The following is a 21,711-nucleotide window of genomic DNA, read 5'->3' as shown; positions in this document are numbered from 1 at the left end:
TAGGATATGGACTTTGCCTGATTTAAAAGCATATAGAGAACCCTTTAAAGATCTCCTGGTGTTTTCTAGTGCTCAAGATATAGGTGGTCATTATGACCTTGGCGGTCAAGTGACCGCCACGGCGGCGATGTCAGTAGTACCGTCACCAGGCCTGCAGTAATGATCGCCAAATTATGACCATGTCGGTGAGCCCTCCCATAGACAGCCAATGTACCACATCAACTGCCAGCGTGGTACGACCACTGAACACAGCGGTAGCCACCTACAGGCAGACGGAACACAAGGATCCGCCCACCATATTATGACATAGCACACCTCTAGGTCAACGCCACCAAAAGCCTGGTGGAAACTCAACATGTAAAAGGAGACACTAACCTCCAGGAACACAGAGGAGTCTGCGTCCACCATGGAACCAGAACTGCAAGTCTTACCTGTGCTGTACCATGCCATGGCCATCCTGGAACACAAACGCCGACGAAGATGGCGACGATGAGTACAGCCGCCTAGCCCACAAAGGAGGGAGGGAGGGAGGATGGGGAAAGTGACACGCACAACACACACACACCACACACCCTGAACCAGCTGCAGAGTAAATCGACAGTAACAGGACCCAGGACCAAAGAAAGCCAGGACACATACCTCTGTTCCAACCACTGTAATCCTGTTGGATGAAAAGCCCAAGTCCAAAAACATACACTACTGCATATTAACATGCAGGCCCAAACGCCAGTTCAAGTCTCTAATGCCCACAGGGCAAAGTCCAAGCCCCAACTTGACTCCTGACAACATCGAGACTCCACTGTTCAGGGGCATCATGTTGGAAATGGGCAGGCACCTCAGGGGGTGGGGGCGTAGTGTGGGTGGGGGGGTTCTCATCATGGCCACTGGTACTGGAGGGGGCTCCCTGCCCACTGGTTCTGGAGGGGGCTCCTTGCCTACTGGTTCTGGAGGGGGCTCCTTGCCTACTGGTTCTGGAGGGGGAACCTTGCCCTCTGGTCCTGGAGGGTGCTCCTTGGCCTCTGGTTTGGGATGGGGCTCCTTGGCTTTTGTCTTGGGAGAGGCCTCCTTGGCCTTTGTCTTGGGAAGGGTTTCCTTGGCCTTTGTTTTGGGAGGGGCTTCCTTGGCCTTTGTCTGGGGAGGGGTCTCCTTGGTCTTTGTTTTGGGGGGGGTCCCCTTGGCCTTTGTTTTGGGAGGGGTCCCCTTGGCCTTTGTTTTGGGGGTGGTCCCATTGGCCTTTGTTTTGGGAGCCTTTGTTTTGGGAAGTGTCTCCTTAGCCTTAGGTTTTGGAGGTGGCTCCATGGTCTTGGCTGTCTGTTTGGGAGGGGGTGGCACTTTAGCCCTCCATTTTGGGGGTGGAGGAGTGTCCTTGGGGTGGGGGGCTGGCGCCACACTCATGGGCCCCTTAGTGGCAGCTGGAGACTTTGGGGGTGGAACAGTGTCAGACTGGGTGCTTGAGGTACTGGCCTGGGCAGGTGGGACCTTCCTCTTATGTGCAGAATGAGGGGGAGGGAAGAGGTCAAGGCAGGAAAGGAAAAGCTTCTTAGGGCCAATGGGGTGGGATGTGGGAGGAGGGATGGGAGTGGAGGTAGAGGGAGTGGTTGTAGGAGGAAGAGGTGTGCTGGACTTGGGTTCAGGTGCATGGACAGTGTGCTTGTGTGAGGTGGATGGCTGTTGGGGGTCCGAGTGCGAGCGTTTGTGTGTCTTTGGAGGGGGGAGGAGGTCAGACAGGGTGGAGGAAGTCAAACAGGACGTGTGGATGGATATTATGGTGGTGTCTGCAAGTGAGGTGGGTGTGCTGCATGATGTAGTGATGGTGGTGGTGGTGACTGCGCATGTGGTGTGTGGGGTACATGTCTGAAGGTCTGCTGTTGTGTTGACTGTGGGCAAGGCTGTGCAGGTGGCATGTTCAGGGACTGTTGACGCAGTTCATGCAGGTGTGAGTGAGGGTGTGACTGTGAGGGAGGAGGAGGAGGGGGATACTGTGGAGGGAGTGGATGATGTGTGTGCATCTGTGTGTTAGCTGTGTGAGTGGTTGTGGACTGAGGTGTGCTGCCTGTGTTTGTGTGAGTCTTGTATGATGTTTTGTGTGCATGCTTGTCTGAATGTGTGTGTGGGATGGGTTTGGGGTGAGGGGGCTAGGACTGGGAAGGGCTAGTTGGAGGGGGGGTGGAAGAAACAGGGACACTGGCTGCCGTCAGTGAAGAGGCCAGAGCCTGAAATGATCTCTGTAGGGCCGCCAAGCCACCGTGAATGCCCTCTAGGAAGGCATTGCATTGCTGCATCTGGCATGCCAGCCCCTGGATGGCATTTACTATGGTTGACTGCCCTACAGCGATGGATCTCAGGAGGTTAATAGCCTCCTCACTGAGGGCAGAAGGGCTGGCTGGGGCAGGGCCTGAGGTGCCTGGGGTGAAGGAGATGCCCACCCTCCTGGGTGAGCGGGCACGGGCAACTTGGTGGGGGGCTACTGGGAGGGTGTTGCTGGTACAGGAGGTGGTGGTAGAACCTGTAGCTGGGGTGGTCCCAGAGGGGTCCGCCACCACCAGGGAGCTCCCATCGGAGGAGGAGTCAGAGTCAGCAGTATCAGCTCCTGTCCCCGCCGTGGTGCTCCCCCCACCCTCTGTCCCACTGGCCCCTTCGGCGTCAGTGGACTCTGCCTCCTGTGTCCCATGGGCTCCAGCTCCTTCACTCGCCGGTGCCCCTGCTCCTTCGCCAGATGATGCTAATGCACACATGGACAGGATGACAAAAGGAGGGGGGGAGAAAGAAAGGGAGCACAGGGTCAATCACAGCACCAACAGCACAGATGGCATACACATCACTGTCACACACTGAGACTGAGAAAGGGCAGCATGGACCACACTGGCATACCATTGGCTAAATACCACTGCAGGTAGGAGCCAAACACTGCCATCTTCACACCAACTGGGACCAACTAAGCCCTGTCTGCCATGGAGTCAGCTACCTAGCTATCAAAAACATGCATTTCACCCAATTAACCTAAGCTGTACCACGCAGCAATGTCTAAACTGGCATATTGGGGCATCCACTGACTAGTACCCTGCACCCAAATCCAATGCCAGGCAACAGAGATGGTTGTCAAACACACTGTAATCACCCCCTTGTGGCTGCTGTGATGCCCTCAAGCGCCCACCCAGCTCTGGGTAGGTCACTGCCAGTATGTGGGCCATCAGGGGGGTCAGGTTCCGATGGGCACCACTCCCTCGTTGAGAGGCTGTCCCCAGCTGGTCCTTCGCGGTCTTCCGAACCCAGCATCTCAGGTCCTCCCACTGTTTCCTGCACTGCCCGCTATACACCCCCATGGTTCGCACGTCCTTGGTGATGGCACGCCACAGCCCCTTCTTCTGATGGGCGCTGACCTGCAGAGGAAACACAAATAGTGGGACACCATGAACCAGACAATCCAGCGTGTCACACATATGGCCTGCATACTGCATTTGCCCCTCATCAGGCACACACATTAACACAGCCATAACCCCATCAAATGACACATTGCCAGCACACACACACACATCTCCATGCAGCCATGTCGCATGCAATGTACCCATGGTGTACTCACCTGTTGGCCTGGAGGCCCATACAACTGCCCATACAGGGGGAGGACCCCGTCCACAAGCCTCTCCAACTCCTCCGATGTGAAGGCTCAGGCCCTTTCCCCCCTGTTGCATGGGCCATGGCAGGTTCCAGACACAGGTCACAGCAGCACATGTAGTGGAGATTACGTCCTGTGGAAAGTCAGGAATCAAATGAAGTGGTAGAAATAAAATGGCGGTCACGTTCGCAGCGGTGAACACCATCACCGCTGGCGTTGATCATCATTGGTTCCCATTCCCCATAGAGGGCCATGTTAGCCAATGAAGAATTGCACGGAGGTGCAGACTGCCTCCCGCCATGACGTGAACGTCGGCGGAGTGAGGTTACTTCCTCCTGTCCCTGCATAAAGGACAGGCGGTTGCCATTTTCTAATGCTAGTACACATGAATAGATTAATAAGTGTGTCATTGTAGTCGAATGTACACACCTAAACAATTCCAGTGTCCAACATACAAGCCTGCTCTGTGTACACTGCTGTAGTGTGTTCATGGTTCCTGTTGTCACTCCCTTCTTACTTTTGGGTCCCTTAGTTACAAACCACTGTGAAGGAATAGGAGGCGGAGTCAAGCACCTGTGTGCAGAACCCTAGTGGACTTGGCTACACTGGAGGACAGGCACATCATACTCACCTATCGTCTGGACAGGGCCACAATCACAGGGCTGTGTGCACAATTGAAGCCTGATCTGCTTCCTGCTAATTGTTGCACAACAGTAATCCCCCCTCTTGTGCAAGGACTCTCAGTGCTCCATTTCCTGGCAACTGGCTCTTTCCAGATGACAGTGGGCTTTGCTGCAGGAATGTCACAGCGAATGTTCTTTATTGTGCTTGCAAGGGTTTTGGCAGACTTGCTCAAACACGTGTGCAGCTACATCGCATTCTCCCAGGTAGATGATTTACTTACAGTGAAGGCTGGATTCTATGCAATGGGGCATATACCACATGTTATTGGGCCCATTGATGGGACCCATATTGCCTTAATCCCCCCAGGGCCAATGAACAAGTGTACAGGACTAGGAAGTGTTTCCACTCACTCAGTGTCCAGATGGTGTGCCGTGTTGACCAGTACATCTCCCACGTCACTGCCAAGTATCCTGGGTTGGTGCAAGATGCCTTTCTCCTGAGGAATAGCAGTGTCCCACAGCTGATGGCACAACTACAGAGGCACAGAGAGTGGCTTATAGGAGAGCCTGACTCCCCACCCAATGTATGTCAGTGTATGCCTTCAGGAGTCATACCCTGTGCCATTGTGCAGGGCTAAAGTGTGTCCCTCACTTCTTGCAGGTGATTCTGGCTACCCAAATCTGTCCTGGCTCATGACCCCTGTTAGGAATCCGAGTGTCTCCTGAAGGCCAGGTTCAGGTGCCTCCATCTGACAGGTGGATCCCTATGCTACTCCCCTGAGAAGGTCTGCAGGATTGTTGTTTTGTGCTGCATGCTGCACAATTTGGCCCTCAGACGCCGTGTGCCCTATCTGCAGGAGGAGGGGGTGAAAATTCAGCTGTGGCAGCAGTGGACACTGAAAACAGTGAGGAGGAGGAAGAGGAGGAGGATGTGGGCAACAGGACAGCAGTACATCCAATGACACTCAGGTAAGACTGTTGAACTAAACATTTCTCCATTTCAGTGTTGTGCTGTGTGGCTGTAACATATAGCCAGTCATTACCTTTGCATCCCACCTGACTGTTCCCTATGCCTTCCCTTATTGCAGATGTTGCTGTGGTTACAACAGTGTAGTGCTGTAATGTGTTCAGACTGCTGAGACACATTTTTAGGATGGATCAACATATTACTGGACATTTACACAGGATCATGCAGTTAATTACAGTTCAAAACATTGTACATTACCATCAGATAAAACACTATTACTCAAGTCGTGCCCAAGGGTGTTTATTGAAAATATGTACACAGTGCAAAGTGCAATAGCGTGGGGTGATGGTTGGAAATAGTCCAGTGTAGTGGGCCAGTCCGTTTGTAGCATAGGTCCAGTGTCCAAAGGGCTATAGGAAGGGGAGCAATGGCAGTTCAAAGTGGACAAGGTGACACAATGGAACACAAGGGGGACATTCAGGAGGGGCTCATTCCCTGGCAGTGGTCTTGGCCTTGGCAAGGGTCTCTGGTGTCTGTCTTGGTCACAGGGAACGTTTGCGGGGTGGTTCACCTTCTGCAGGGGGAGGGGTGCTGGTGGCCTGTGGGTCCTTCGACAGGGCCTCCTGTCCACTAGCTGCAGCAGATGTGGCGGGCTGGTCAGTACGCTGGCTAGTGGAAGGGGCCCGCTAGTGTGCTGTGTAGTCCCTCATGATATTGGCCATGTCACCCAGCACCCCTGCAATGGAGACCATGGTGGTGTTCAGGGCCTGCGATTCTTGCTTGATCTCCTGGTGGTGTTCCCCCTGCAGCCAATGTTTCTCCTGCTTGAGGTATATCACCTGACCCATCTTGTCCTGGGATTGTTGGGAAGCCCCCAGTGTATTATGCTACATGTCTGTGACATATTCAACATCTTGCTGTTGCCCTGCCACCTTTGTTTGTGTATTGTTATGTATTGTGAGATTGTTAGTTCTCCATGCTGTGCATGCATTGGTGGTGGGTGTACATGTAGGGCTGGAAGGGATATGCATGAAGTGGGTATGGCATGCAGAGTTTGAGATTTCATTTTGGTAATTGTGGTGGTGCACTGTGTGTGATGGAGTTGGGTGATGGGTGTCAGGGTGAGGGGTCACGGTGGCATGCAGGTATGGGGGGTGATAGGTAGTAAATGCTAATTCACCAGTGTCTAGTCCTCTGGATACTCCAGGGAGTCCCTCAGGATGCAGGATTGCCAAGACTTGCTCCTCTCATGCTGTCAGCTGTGGGGGAGGACGTGGGGGTCCACCGCCAGTCCTCTGGATGGCGAGCTGGTGCTTGCAGCAATGGAACGCACCTTCCCCATAGGTCATTCCACCTCTTCCTTATATCGTCCCTTGTGCATGGATGTAGTCCCACGGCGTCCACCCTGTCCACGATCCTCAGCCATAGCTCCATCTTCCTGGCAATGGATATCTGCTGGACCTGTGCTCCGAGCAGCTGTAGCTCTACCCTGACTATTTCCTCAACCATGACCCGCAACTCCTCATCAGTGAAACGGGGGTGCCTTTGTGGGGACACCTCCGTGGCAGAATGTTGGTGGCAGTGAGCGCGGCAGTATTCAGTATTTACTGTCAATGTCACAATGAGAGCCATAATGTGGTTTGTACATGTCAGGTCTATGCTTAAGATGCAGGGAATGGAAAAATTCTGGGCAGATCTGGAGAATTGTTCCACCATTCCTAAAATGAATATCAAATCAGCATATTGGTAGAATGTATACGTAGAAATCATATCTAACAGTAGGGGCGCCTTGACCCTTGATTTTATGAATTTCAAAATGTTACCCAACTATGAGGAGACGATTAGCAAGACCACCCTTTCGCTTGGAAACTGCTTCCTCAATTTAGATACAGACTCTCTCTATTAGGGCTTTTTGCTGCCAAGTGGGCCAATGGGAAACACAAGAGTACTGAGTGCCCGGCGTGTAGGGGGTCCATCTGAAACCATACCACATCTCTTAATTTTCTGCCCTGCGTAGCTCCTTCAGAGAAGGAAATACTTACTGTCCCTGTGTAGGACTTTGGGTATAAGGAGGTACGTGGATGCCCTTAGGATCTTAAGGTTTGATTCTTCCAGGCTGGTGGTATTCGCTGTTCCGAGATACATCCACGCAGCCTGGATTTGGTGTTCTAAGTGCATCCATGCTTATGATGATAAGAACCTCCAGGACAAGCAGTAAGGGGGAGCAAGGCCACTTCTTTCATCTTCTGATGTAATAAATTCACGTTGGAGGTTTTGTACGTTTTACTGGGTTTTAACTTCCATGTAATTTTAACTTTGCATTATGGTCATTTTTAATGTATTGTTTCTCGTTAACATTTGAAAGAATTTTTTGCTGTTTATTTTTCATATTTTAAACCACTAATATCTTATATGATGTCTGCACTGTTTTCGCCCTACTCAAATGTATTGATATTTAATATGACTACGGGCTAATAAGGCATCCCCTGACGGGTGGAGGGTGGGGTGTCTGAAGAAGAATTGAGGTTGTATTCCATAATGGTGCCGGTCTTTGCCTATTTGCCCTAGGAAATAGCATGATTCTCAGAATACAACAAAGTTATTTTACTTTGTGCTACTTTGGTTTATATGCATTCTCAGATATACATGTGCCATAATATGGAATAGTTGTTTTATTTGAGTGGGGTGCTCACTGTAATATGTATTGATGTATGGTCTTTAAATGTGCAGTATTTGTTTTTTAAGGAAATGTTTTGTATTTGTACTTTTATGATCTGTGGAGATCAAAATAAAAGTTTGATGGCATGTGTGGCTGTGGATACACATGCTCTGCATACTCCTGCCATCTAGTGTTGGTCCAGAGTGGTGCAAGTTGTTTTCCTTTGAAGAAGTGTTCCACGTCACAAGGTCGAGTAACTCTTCCTCTCAGTGATATTGTGCATGGGCAGCGACTCCTTTGTTAAATTGTTTTCTTTCCGCCGTTGGGTTTGGACATGTGGCTCCACTCCCTCTATCGGCCCTCTTTGGAAATTTCTAATCTCTTTCTGTCCTTTATCAACGGTATTGTTTCGTTTGCTTTTCTTCCATCTTAGTGCTCTCATCAATTTGTCAGTTTGGGCTCCGTCCGACCACCCTTCGGACCTACCTTCCACAAGGCTCCAGCACCAACAGGAATGGTTCCCGGATGGAAAGGACTCCATTCCGTTTCTGTCCTCGGTGTCACGCCAAGTTCCCTCACACTAACCAACCAGAGTTGCTGGGAACCAGAAAGGTCCGAGGGGACTCAACCCAAGGAGGGAAGTCCCAGGCAACCCACAGCAGTGAGGAGAGCCAGAAATCGAGGATGCAGCCCCCACAGGCAACTCACAGGCAGCAGACACAAGACTTGCAGTGAGGCCCACTCAGCACACCTGGAAAGGAGTCCCACGTCACTGGAGCAGCAGGCAGGAGATTACGCATTGCAGGGAAGAGTGCTGGCGGACGGGGCTACATGGAGCCTGAAGATCCCTTAGAAGGAGAGCCAACAAGCCTTGATAGTTGCAAGAGTTGCGGTGCACAGGGGTACCATCCTGCAAGGAGAGGCAAAGACGCACCACCTCCCAAATCTGTCAGCTGATAGAGAGGACCGAGGGGACCACTCCAGACCACAACCTGTGTTGCAGGATCCATGAGGATTTGCCAGAGAGAGGATCCACACAGCCAGTCGTTGTTGCTATTGGTTCCTGCGGTCACAGGGGAGTGACTCCTTCACTCCAAGGAAAATTCCTGCTTTCTTCTTGGTGCAGCCTGAAGACTTGCCACGCTCAGAGGATGCACAGCCAGGGAAATGTTGCAGTTGCTGGAAGGAGTCAGAGAAACAATGTTGCAGCGCGGAGTCATCGCTGGAAATGCAGATTGTAGGTTCCTGTGAAGTCCAATTGCAGTTCCAGTGGCCATAAGTCGAAGTATACATTGCAGAGTAGTCCTGCTTAAATCTTGCACATCGAATCTGAGGACCCACCCAAGAGGGAGACCCTAAATAGCCCTGGAATGGGGGATTGGTCACCTAGCAAGGTGACCACCTATCAGGAGGGGACTGTGACATCACCTGCCTGACCTGGCCACTTAGATGCTCCCAGAGGCCTCTGCCCACCTTGGATTCGAGATGGCAGAATCAAGTGGCTACCTGGAGGAGCTCTGGTTAACACCCCTGGGGTGGTGATGGACAGGGGAGTGGTAACTCCCCTTTCCATTGTCCAGTTTTGCACCAGAGCAGGGACTGGAGGTCCCTGAACCGGTGCTGATTGGTTTGTGCAGCGAGGGCACCAAATGTGCCCTTCAAAGCATACCAGTGGCTTGGGGAGGCTACCCCTCCCAAGCCATGTAACACTTATTTCCAAAGGGAGAGGGTGTTGCCTCTCTCTCCCAAAGGAAATCTTTTGTTCTGAGCTGTTCAAGCAGCAGGAGGGCAGAAACCTGTCTGTAGGATGGTAGCAGCGCAGGCTGCCCGGGAAAACCCTGGAAACTGATAGGAGCAAAGCTGGCAACAGTATTGGGGGATGATTCTGACATGTTTGATACCAAACATACCTAGGTTCGGAGTTACCATTATGAAGCTGGACATAGGTAGTGATCTCTGTCCAGTACATGGCTAAAATCGCTTCCCTGCACACACGAAATCCAGGAAAATGGAGCTGGAGTTAGTGTGGGTGCCTCTGCTCATGTATGGGTGCCCTCACACACAGGTACTTGCACCCTGTCTTCTGGGCTAGGAGGGCCTGTCATAGGGGTGACTTACAGTGACCTGGTGCAGTGACCTGTAGTGAAAAAGGGTGCATGCACCCTTTCACGCAGGCTGTAATGGCAGGCCTGCGGGCACACTTTGCATGGGCTCCCAGGGGTGGCATAATACATGGTGCAGTCCATGGGGAACCCCTAGTGCCCCAATGCCCTGTGTACCTGGATACCATGTACTAGGGACTTATATGGGAGCACCGGTATGCCAGTTGCGGAAAGAGCCCTCCACACGCTAGACGTTAAAAGGGCACTCATGTTTTACTTTTGACAGAACTAATAATTTAGAAAAACCAAACAACTCTTTGTGGCTTTTCTCCACCACATAGAGGCAATCCCATATCCAAATCGGGCATAGCCAGATGGATAGTCAAATACATACAGGGTCTTGCTATGTTAAGGCTAAGAGACCTTTGCATGTTTCTCCCAGAACTCACTGTACTAGAAAAAGTGTGCTACTATGGCTTTTCTGAGTAACAGTCGCATAGCTGATCTGTAAGGCAGCTACCTGGTCTACCCCATACACATTCACAAAGCCCAACTGTGTGGATGTCCTAGCACACCAGCGACCTAATGTACTTCAGGTAGTGCTACGTACACTTTCTCAGACAACTGAAACTCCTGTAGGCTAGCCACTGCTTTATGGAGAGACTGCTTTACAGCCTATGCAGAGCGTATATCAACAGCCACACATGCTGAATCGATTATGTAAATTACCCTGTAAGCATCTGTTCATGGCTTGTAGTGCTATAGATTCGCATGCGCCCTCCCTCCCTTCTCCTTGAACGCCTATGGCCATTGCAGTTACATTATACTTGTATATAGTTGTACATATGTATTTATACATTGCATGGGAAAAAAATTCCACACACTTTCAGTCCTTCCACTCATTTCTCACCCGCTTGCGGGAAAACAATCCAACATTGCCCATGCGCAATATCACCAAGAGTAGGAATCACTTGATCTCATGACTTTGCACCCTTCAAAGTAAAACAGCTTGCACTTCTCTGGGCCCAACTGTAGATGGCAGGAGTATGCAGAGCATGTGAATCTACAGCACTACATGTCACAAACAGATGTTTACATGGTAAGTAACACAATCCTTATGAAACGGAAAAAAAGTAACATTTGTTATTATCAATTTTATACTATTTTTGTGGATGAGAAATGCAAAGTAGCATATCAGTGATGCTCATCAAGGGTAAAAGAGAATGCAACTGTGAAACAAGTACTACAACAAAGAAAATTGGTGTGGGAGAATCATAACACTCCTAAGCTGTAACATAAAGTAAATCTCCAAAATCAGGGCCTAGAAGCAGAAAACCAGAGCTTGAAGACTTTTTAACAATTCTAAAAAACAGAAGGTAGGAAAAATGCTAAAACTTCAATACTGTTTACATTTTGTTACCCCTCAAGTTAATTTAAATATTTTAAATTACAGTAGTTATTTTCTAGCTAGAATTAGAACTATGGTGGATCTGTCCTCCACTGGGATTTTCGCCCATTCTGTTTGTGGAAAATCCTGTAACTGCATGACATCAGCATCAATAACATGTCTTCATGCTACATTCGCTTGACAGTTTAATATGAACCAGACAACAGTTATTCCAGGAGATAAAGGATCTTACTTGACCACACACAGCCGGCATCAATAGCAAGGAGGTAATCTAAGGAGAGCACATCCAAACTGTTGTGGGATTAGGTGGTGTTAAAAGACACATACCATTCTGCCACTCTGGCATTTCCCTAGTAGGCTGCAGACTAGGAGGATGCATTAAGAGCTGGTTGGGTTCCCTTTAACTTTAGGCCACCTGCAGTGTGGGATGCTTTGAACATTTTTCAGTAGTGCTGATTTTGAGTTCCAGGTCAGCCCTGAGTATGAGCATCAATCCATGCCACTAATGTTTTTGTCTCACCTTCTTGCAGAGCCTCCCAGTATCGAGAGGGCTGGGGAAATGCAGAATGAAACTGTGGTTGTGAATAACCCTATCGAACTGGAGTGTATAGCATTAGGGAATCCTGTGCCTGGTAGGTGCCATTATGTACATTCCTTAAACTTCTTGTCAATCAATTTATGAATTTACCTATACCCAGTGTGCCGTACTGGAAATGATGAGCTTTCACTGTTTTGTAACCTAGGGTAGTTATTTCCAAAAACCCTCCCTGCACTATCTCAAACTGTGACTGTATTTTATACTCCATTGGTGTATAACAACATTAGGTGAGCGAGTTGTGTGGCAAATAACCCTGAAATGTAGAGGTACCCCACCTTAGTAGCTAAATGGTCTGCATGTTTACAATAAAAGGAAATGTGAAGGTACTTTATCCCGCTCTCATTTGTCAGGCAAGTTTCACCCTTTCCTGGTCTCCAGCTTTTCCTGTGCCCAGGGAACACTAGTCTGCCACCATGCTAGGTTTACTACCTTTCAATGCAATCTTAAGATGGTAGTGTGCAGTAGACCCCTTTGGTGTGTCAAGAGGTTACACAAGGAAAGGTGAGAGTAATTTATTCGAACTAGCAGTACCTTTGGGGTGGTTACTTAACTGGACAGCAAAGGCTGTTTCAGTTTATTTGTAGTTCACAGCAGATATTCGTGTAGCTCATTTTGATTAATTTTAATTACTTTCTTTGTCATTTATGTGATGAATTTGAAATATTTCATGTACACAGACTTGAAAATCAGTAGTATGTTTCACAACAGATAGTCATACATTTATATATTCACCCGTAGTGTTTTGTGATGCTGTGTTAGTGTATGTTAATGGATCTGACCTTAATGTAAGAATTAGTCAGATTGCAGTTTTTCCATCTTTGAACAATATTCCCAGAAGCCATCACAGGTTACATCACACCATTTTAACAGGCATGATAGTGAGAGATAAAAGGATGGTGTTAGAAGCTGCAGATAAGTGTGTTTATCGTCTGGAATCCCATCTCTCAGACCTAAGCCTGCCCAGTGTAGTACCATTACCATTTGCGAGGAGACATAAAAAAGACCTTTACATGTTTTCACTTGTGCTTACCAGAAAGAACAGGGCACAACATGAGTTTTAAATCTTGAAGGAACGTGTTGAAAGCCTGGAATCCAACCTGGAATAATCCTTCGGTCAGGAAGTGAGTGATTCTTAGACTGGCCTAGCATGTGTGGTCATGGTTTGGTTAAAATATTTGAGTGGGCCATTCTGGTGTGACCCAACCATTAGAGGTCACTTTCAGGTGACGATTTAAATCATAATTGTGTTTTCTGAAAGTCTGGCCTATGCCTAAAACTAGTGGCTGTTTTGTTTCTGATGTGCAGTGTAATCTGCTTAAAGGGAAGTGTTTGTACAGTACGACTGAAGTTCTGAAAGAGAGGAAATAACTATGATTTAGCCCAAAGCATTTAAAACCAACTTGTAAACGTGGAGAGATCCACGGATAAGGCCGTCATTCATTTTGTGACTTGCCCTTATCTTATGTGTCTCAGCCCTTAGGCCACTTGTGTTCCTCTTTCCTGTGACAGTTCTGTATGTTGTGTCATCCTCTTATCGAAATTACATCCTTTTGCACATTTTATATGTAGTAGTGTAGCAAAGCATGCATGAGTGTCCTGGCGCAAACAAACAAAATAGCACCTGACTTCATGGGTTAGATACTGAAATACAGCCATGTTTAGGGAGTGTTAGAGAGCAAGTTAATTAATAAAAGTTTGAAGTATTAAACTATTAATTAAAAGAATACAGTGGGTATTAAAATTCCGTTTTGAAATTAATGTGTGTTTAAAATGAGCAAAGTGTAAAATTGCAAAGATAGCGAGCACCATAAACAGTGTATATTATACAATGAATAACGATGACTAATGTAGAAATGTTTTAAATATATTAATCCATATTATTCTGAACACTAATGTAAAGGAATTAAATGATTATTTGATATAAAATGTGAATTACGTGCTTTATTAAATGTGGGCCTACATGAAGATGCCTAAAGCTAATTCTACGTTTAAAAGCTTGTGAAATGTTTTCTATCTCAGCAGTTTCTTGAAGCTCAATGTTGATTATTCACATAATGCTGACCTCACATGATATTTCAAATGTTTAGTGAAATAGATTTTCAATATCCTGTGTAGCTCGTACACTGTGGAAAAGTTATGTTCTGCTGTTGTAACCTTTGTTTGTCTTCCTGGGATGAGATAATGTGTAGCAGGAACAATAGTCTTCAGTGCTCATGTATAACCTGCAGCAATTGTATTTTACTGTGGAAACTGGTGACTGAAGTGAGAGAAGATGTGCAAATCGTGAGTGGAGAAAATGAAGAAAAGATGCTTCTGAAATGTGGAATAAATTTAATTGGTTCTGACCTAAACCACCCCATGGACTGACCAATAGAAGCTTAGCTATTTGTTGTCTAGGGATTTAATATATCAAAACTGAGGTGATGTGAGAGCAGACTTGCCTTTTCTTAGCTAGTGAAATAATGTGTTCTTTTTCTTAGCTTTTTGTCTATGATTCTGTCAGTTCAGATGCATTAAGGCCAAACTTTACTGAACTGTTTCCTATTAGGTCATTGCCCAAAAGAAGAAGACCAGAAAATGCTCCACTGATGAAGACATTGATGCTTGCTGATCTATTTAGGAGAGGTATAACCAAATGTGCATTTGTCTTTCTTGCAGAATTTTATGTTTTCTCTCTTTAGAAAACCCAGCCGCTATTTTTGAGTAGTGCCATACTCGGATGTTTTCCAAATAAATTTTTGTCTTCTTTTCTTTTTGCATGAAGTCCAAACATGTTTATCGAGTTAGAATAATAGTTAAGGATGCCGAAATCTAAATTCATCTGTTTCATATAAATTGATTGTAAGCAAAACATCTGCGATATCTAAATGTATTCTGTGTCTATCGTTCATATATTATTGTTATTATTCAGCATGGTGGTTCTTGAATGTTTAATGATAAACATTCTGTCTAGGTTGAGATTCATTCGAAGATTTGGTCAGCCTGTATTGTTTCTGTATTTTTATCACTTGGTCTTGCATTTGATTTATGTATTCTTAGCTTTGTTTTAAAGGGCAATAAATGTTTGAACTTTCTTAAATTGATGTGGTGATTCATGGCTACATAGGACCTGGTGCGTATAAATTACTGACTCCAAAATTGAAATCGATGTTTATTGATTTGATATTGTTAATGCTGTAGATTAGGACATTTTCACACTCCTGAGTCCAAAGATTAGTGTCGACCTCTAAAGGTAATAGATGGTTACCCTATACATATCACCTTATAAATAAAATATCAAAAGAAATAGAAGGCTGGACACGCCCACAATTTTGGTAGCTAATGATGGTTTTGTCTCATTAGGAGGGAAACATCCTGTTTTCATTAGTTATATGTAATTTAGAAAGAATTGGGAGATTTGGTTTTACTAGATGCTTGTTGAAAATTTAAAAAATTGAAGTTCGGTTTTGCCAGTGTTTGGTTGGATGAAAATTAGATTTGCTAATGCTTGCTTGGGAGATGTTCCCAGTGTTCCTAGTGTGATTTGTGTTTGGGTTAGGGCTTGTGCTTGCAGTGCTGTAGCAAATCGCAGGTGAATTGTGATGTTTGAGAGAAATAGGGAGTTTGCGTACTCCAACATACTTTGTTAGGGAGTGTGCGCACTCCAAAGGGTGTATGTAAGGAAGTCATTGTACTTAAGTTGGGTGTGGCGCTTTGTGCTCACACATTGCCCACGAGGTTGTTGGTATACGGACCCTGCGTTTTCTAAGACTCCGAAGTATTGTAACGCGTAAAAGACACTTGGTTATTATAAACATACAGAAACAATACAAGCTGGCCAAATCTTCGAAAGAATCTCAACCTACACAGAATATCATTAAACATTCAAGAACTACCACACAGAATAACAACAATAACAGATGAATGATAAACACAGAATACATTTAGTTATCACAGATGTTTTGCTTACAATCAATTTATATGAAACAGTTGAATTTAGATTGTGGCATACTTAACTATTATTCTAATTCTATAAGCATGTTTGGACTTCATGCAAAAAGAAAAGAAGACAAAAATTACTTTGGAAAAATGTGACTATGGTGCTACTCATAAATAGCAGTTGGGTTTTCTAAAGAGAGAAAACATAAAAATCTGCAAGAAAGGCAAATGAGCCTTTGGTTATGCCTCTCACAATTGGATCAGAAAGCAGCAATATCTTCATCATTGAAGCATCTTCTGGTCTTCTTCAGTTGGGCAATGACATAATAGGGAACAGTTCAGTAAAGTTTGGCCTTAATGGATCGGAACTGACAGAATCATAGACAAAAAGCTAAGAAAAAGATAACATTATTTCATTACCTAAGAAAAGGAAAATCTGCTCTTACATCACCTCAGGTTTGCTATATTAAATCCCTAGAAAGCAACTAGCTAAGCTTCTATTGATCAGCCCATGGGGTGGTTTAGGTCAGAACCAATTACATTTATTCCATGTTTCAGAAGTATCTTTTCTTCATTTTCTCCATTCACGATTGGCCCATCTTCTCTCACTGCAGTCACCAGTTACTGTAGTAAAATACAATTGTTGCAGGTTATACATAAGCACTGAAGACTATTGTTCCTGGGTACACATTATCTCATCCCAAGAAGACAAACAAATGCTACAGCATAAGAACATAACTTTTCCATAGTGTACGAGCTACAAAGGATATTGAAAATCTATTTCACTAAACATTTGAAATATCATGTGAGGTCAGCATTATGTGAATAATGAACATTGAACATTGAGCTTCTAGAAACTGCTGAGATAGAAAACATTGCACAAGCTTTTAAACGTAGAATTAGCTTTAGGCCTCTATGTAGGCCCACATTCAATAAAACATGTAATTCACATGTTATATCAAATAATCATTTAATTAATTTATCTTAAAATTCATATCAAAGATTTGTGTCGACCTCTAAGGGTAATAGATGGTCACCCTATATGTGTCACCTTATAAATAAAATATCGAAAGATATATAAGGCTGGACACGCCCACAGGAGCAGAGGGCCCCTTGGGCAACTGGGCTCTGGTGTCCTTGCACCGGGTACACTGTTTATGGCTACTTCACATGTTTGTATGCTTCTCTCCTTGCATCAGAGTTCATTGTTCATACCAGGTACTATTCTGCAACAAAGAAACAAAACGATTCAGCCCCATGCAGCTGGAGCAGGGGTGTCCTGCAGTGCCTCACCCTTGCCAGATGTTCAGGATAAATATTGAGGAAATGAGTTTCAATAGTTCCATTGTATGTAATTATGTATTTTGAAGATATTCTGAAAATGTGACATAAGCAGGCCTTCCTGAGACGATGCAGGACATTCAATATCTAGATGTACTCTGTTCTTCTGAGTTAATTTGAATCCAGGGACTCAGGATTTATATCTTCACCAGCCTCAATATCAGGCACCAGCACAGAACATGGTAAATCCAAACACAACATTGTCAATACATGCATTAACGCTTCTATCCCATTTTAGCTATCACATGGTTCAAAGAAAAACGTGCAGTCACAAACACTGCTGGAGTCACCGTGGGGAACCGAGGCCAGGTCCTTCAGATTGAAAATGCTCAGATCACCGACGCTGGCATATACAAATGTTCTGCCGTCAATGTAGCTGGCCAGGCAGAGCTCCTGTACAGCCTTCAGGTTTCTGGTGAGTTGCAAAGAACACGCATAGGTTGTATTTGAACATTAAGGGCCAGATGTACCAAAAGTAAATTTGCAAAAAGTGGTCAGTAATTGCACACAAACTTTTTAGGAAACCAATGAAATGTTGCAGCATGCCCTATGCATTATTAGGTCGATATGAAAAATGACCATTCAGAGTGGGTTTCAATCTTGCCCACCTCATGAATACTAATGATATAGGTCACAAATTGCGACTTACTCCAATTAGATGCTATAACAGGGATGGAGTCCTGCTGGGGAACACTAAATGGGTCATTACGAAGACCGACAGGGTCGCAGTGGTGGTCTGACCACCGCCAAAGCGGTGGCCTGACTGCCACATTATGACCGTGGCGGTCATGCCCCGGTGGGACTCCCAGTTCTCCTCCACAGGAGGGACTGGCAGTCTTGATGGTCCTAATCCACCAGAGCAGCGCTACCCTGGGGATTACGACCCCCCCTCTCTGCCAGCTGTTACATGACAGTAGCACAGCCATTTAAAGGCTGGTGGAAAAGGGGTGCAGGGTGCCCCAGTGGGGCCCCTGCACTGCCCATGTACTTGGCATGGACAGTGCAGGGGTCCCCCTGGCTAGCCCTGTCACAATGTTCACTGTCTGCTTTGAAGAACATCTCAACGGGTACTGGTGCACCCTACCCAGTACAACATTGCTGCCGGCTCTATTATGAGCGGGCGTCAATGTTATAGGCCATTCCCTGCTGGGCCAGCGGGCAGAAACAACGTTTCCGCTCGCAGACCCAGTGGGGAACTCTTAATGGGGCCCACGGGAAGGCGGCCACACTGGCAGCAACCTGACCACGGGACTTAGAAGGACAGTGAAAACTGTCCGCCGAAATCAGAATGACCCCTTAAGTCTGTGATCACATTTAAATAAAGTAAACTTTGTTTATATGCTACCAATATTTCTAAAGGAAAAGGGACTGCTTTTTATTTATTTTTTAAGTTTGAGAATTGGGAAGCCACTGCCTACTCCCTAACAAATTTTATTTTCACATACACAACTGATAAGGGCCCCCAAGGGGACCTCTTTCCTTTGCCAATGGGTTGCCACTTCCTTTGAGAAGTAAGTACATTTTCAATGGTTGGCATTCAAATCTCGAGGCTCAAACCATTGATACACTGCAATGGAAATCATAATTTGGAAGGAACACTCTAAACACGCCCTTCTGGTTTGCAATTTGTTGTGCATTCTTTAGACCCATGCAGACCCATTTAGTGATTCATTAACCACTTCCTAAATCACAAAATGGGTTTATTACATACTAAAAAGCCAGTTAGGCTTAACCAACCCTGTGATTTTATGAATTGCAGGTTTTACAACAGCTAAATGACTTAGTAGTTCTAAGCCTATGTTCTATATTGTTTGCAGGATTTTTTGCCACAACCATTGTCAATAGTGCACAATGCTGGAGGACTAATTGTAATAAATCAAACTGTAAAAATATCAATAGCTCAGTAATGGGTGAAGGTTATAGTCTATTTTGTTGCCCAGAGACAACCTGTTTACACTCGGAAGCGCTTATCCTCACACAGCACAAGTACCCTGGGAGGCCAGACAGTATGGCAACTTCTGCATGGCACAAGATTAGCTACAAACACATTTTGCTTTGTTGCCCAGAGTTTCCAGACCGTGAGGGTGATTTATGTCATGGCAGATGGAGTTTACTCCATGAGGGCAACAAAGTAAATTTCATCCTTGCCCAGATGGAGTAATCACGCACCAAGTTAAGAAATGAATGCCAAGCTGGGAATATTCCTGACAGTTCCTGTCAACGCTTTTTTAAGTTTGATGCACATCTCCAACATGACAGAGATGTGTGTCAAGCTTATATTTCTTTCTGAAGCAGGATTTTCTTATTTAAAATAACAAAAAAGTGCCCCCTCACCCTTGGAGTGATCTACAAGGGTGAGGGAAACATTAGACAGTTTTCACTGCTCCTTCACACCAGTGTTTTCCTGGCAGTGAAAAGTGACCTGTGTGTCCGCCCATCTAAATTAAGTGAGCGGAAATAGAAGTTACCCTTTGATGGCCCTTGCTCCCTTGGACCATCAGAGGGGTGTAACCATGACGGAGACAGATTAGTCTTCGCCATGGTTACACCAAAGGTCCTCCCGCATCTAAATTCAGAAAGCAGACCGTCATATTAGTGGTAAGGATACTCCATTGCAACGGATTATGTTTCCAACAATATTGAAATCACCCCCTGTGACTTTAATTCTGATAGAACCTATGAATTGAGTTTTGAGAGAAGCAGAAGCTCCTTTATTGATGCCTTCTCACAATAGGATTTATATTATTGAAGACAAAACAACAAAATACACCGTTAGATAGGAGGTTAAGAGAGAAGGAAAAGATAAGTTATCTTCTAATACTTAGGAATCTCAGTCAAGACTTGGCTTTCGTAATGTCAAACTTTTTATTGCCAGTTAAAGCAGAGCTATAGATGCTCAGTCACACCAATCAATATCCTCTATTGATAATCAAAAATGGGCCAATGAGCTCAGTGTCATCTGGCACTAACATGTACAATAGGGATTATTGCACAGCAGATGGCTCTAGATCGGGCAATGACAACTTTTCTACTAAATTGATGCACTTTCGAGGTTTGTGATGGATTCTGATTATTTAAAATGAAATGACCAGCAGATATCTGGGTTTTCATAGGTACGCACAGCAGAGAAGAATGAGACGTTTCTACCACCCTCTCCTCGCCAATGTCTTATCAGAGATTATCTCCAGTCTCAGTAACCGTGAAGCATCTTCAAGGATAATGAGAGGAGTTCCCACTGTTATTAAGACTTTAGTTCTGGCGTCCTCATACTGACAACTTCAGATGAGCGTTAATTGTGAGGCATGGAGATGAGGCAGCTAGACTGTGTTTTATGCACACTCGCATTCATCAACTTTATGTGTTTTCTTCAACAGTTCCTCCATCTATTTCTGGCAGCAGTGACACAGTTGCAGTTGTGGTAAACAATCTGGTGAGACTCGACTGCGAAGCACGAGGCATCCCGGTCCCCAGCCTGACTTGGCTGAAAGATGGCCGCCCAGTGACAGGGTTTTCTAATGGAGTCCAGGTACTGTGCCCATAGGACGCATTCTCAGAAATGTTTGGGCTGCCTCATAGCGGGTTTCTGGGTCATAGGTTAATATAAAAAAGTAAATATTAGCATATGTCTTACTTATACATGAACCACAAAGCATGAGACACGTAGGTAGGATCTATACATATAACGGTACACATCAGTTTAAACTGACATTAGACCAATGAGCATTTCCAGAACAGTGTCAAAGGAGTGGACAGAGACATCCAGTGCACGTATACTTCGACGCCTCGTCAGGGGTAGTAAGCGCTATATAAATACTATACAGAATACTTGGAGAGCAACAACTTTGTTAATAATATGCTAAAGCATTTTCCATACTTATCCGAACTGAAGGTCCAAACCAGGAGAGAAAGTGCCACAAAGTTTCACAGGGTTGATTTAGCTCGGGGAGGCAGTGTGTGGAAAATTCTTTATGATGAAGGAAAAAATGACAATGTGGAAAAAAATATTGCGGATTTCCTAACCAATGCATGAACTCCTGTACAAGGTATATGAAGCATGCCCAAATACCTTCTAGCATAATTCAGCAATGTATATAAGTGCCACAAATATTTAGATCTTTATTATGGGATGCATAGGTTTATGCATGAGTTTACACCTTTTTGTCTTACCTTTGAGGATTAACCCATTTTCGTATTTGCATATTCCTTATCAAGCTATACAAGGCACAATTGAATGGTCTGTATGTAACTGGATGTGTTTTGTATATGCCAAGTAACATGACATGTCACAAAATCACTGAGGGAATGAAACTGAACAGAACATCTGCTGATTGCTTTCATCAAATATATGGAGGTCCAGAAATTACCCGTATCAGCATAAGCCTCTAGGATCTGGAACATGCTCTCCAACGTCAGATTAACACCTCCTTTCACTATCTCTGTCTCTGCTCTCTGTGTCCTCCACCTTTAGCTATCACCACTGGA

At 45.5% G+C, this 21,711-nt stretch overlaps 1 protein-coding gene across 1 annotated transcript in view; it reads left to right on the top strand.

The window, feature by feature from the left end:
• HMCN1 (hemicentin 1) overlaps positions 1-21,711 on the top strand; it is a 1,093,576-nt gene that overhangs the window by 597,235 nt on the left and 474,630 nt on the right. Inside the window, exons 37-39 of the mRNA XM_069232006.1 lie at positions 11,903-12,004; positions 17,468-17,644; positions 20,604-20,755. Coding sequence (XP_069088107.1) covers positions 11,903-12,004; positions 17,468-17,644; positions 20,604-20,755 — 431 coding nt within the window. The remainder of the gene's footprint in view (positions 1-11,902; positions 12,005-17,467; positions 17,645-20,603; positions 20,756-21,711) is intronic.

The sequence above is a fragment of the Pleurodeles waltl genome, chromosome 4_2 (genome assembly GCF_031143425.1).
Source record: "Pleurodeles waltl isolate 20211129_DDA chromosome 4_2, aPleWal1.hap1.20221129, whole genome shotgun sequence".
Lineage (NCBI taxonomy): Eukaryota > Metazoa > Chordata > Amphibia > Caudata > Salamandridae > Pleurodeles > Pleurodeles waltl.
This window is presented reverse-complemented; position numbering and strand designations above follow the sequence as displayed.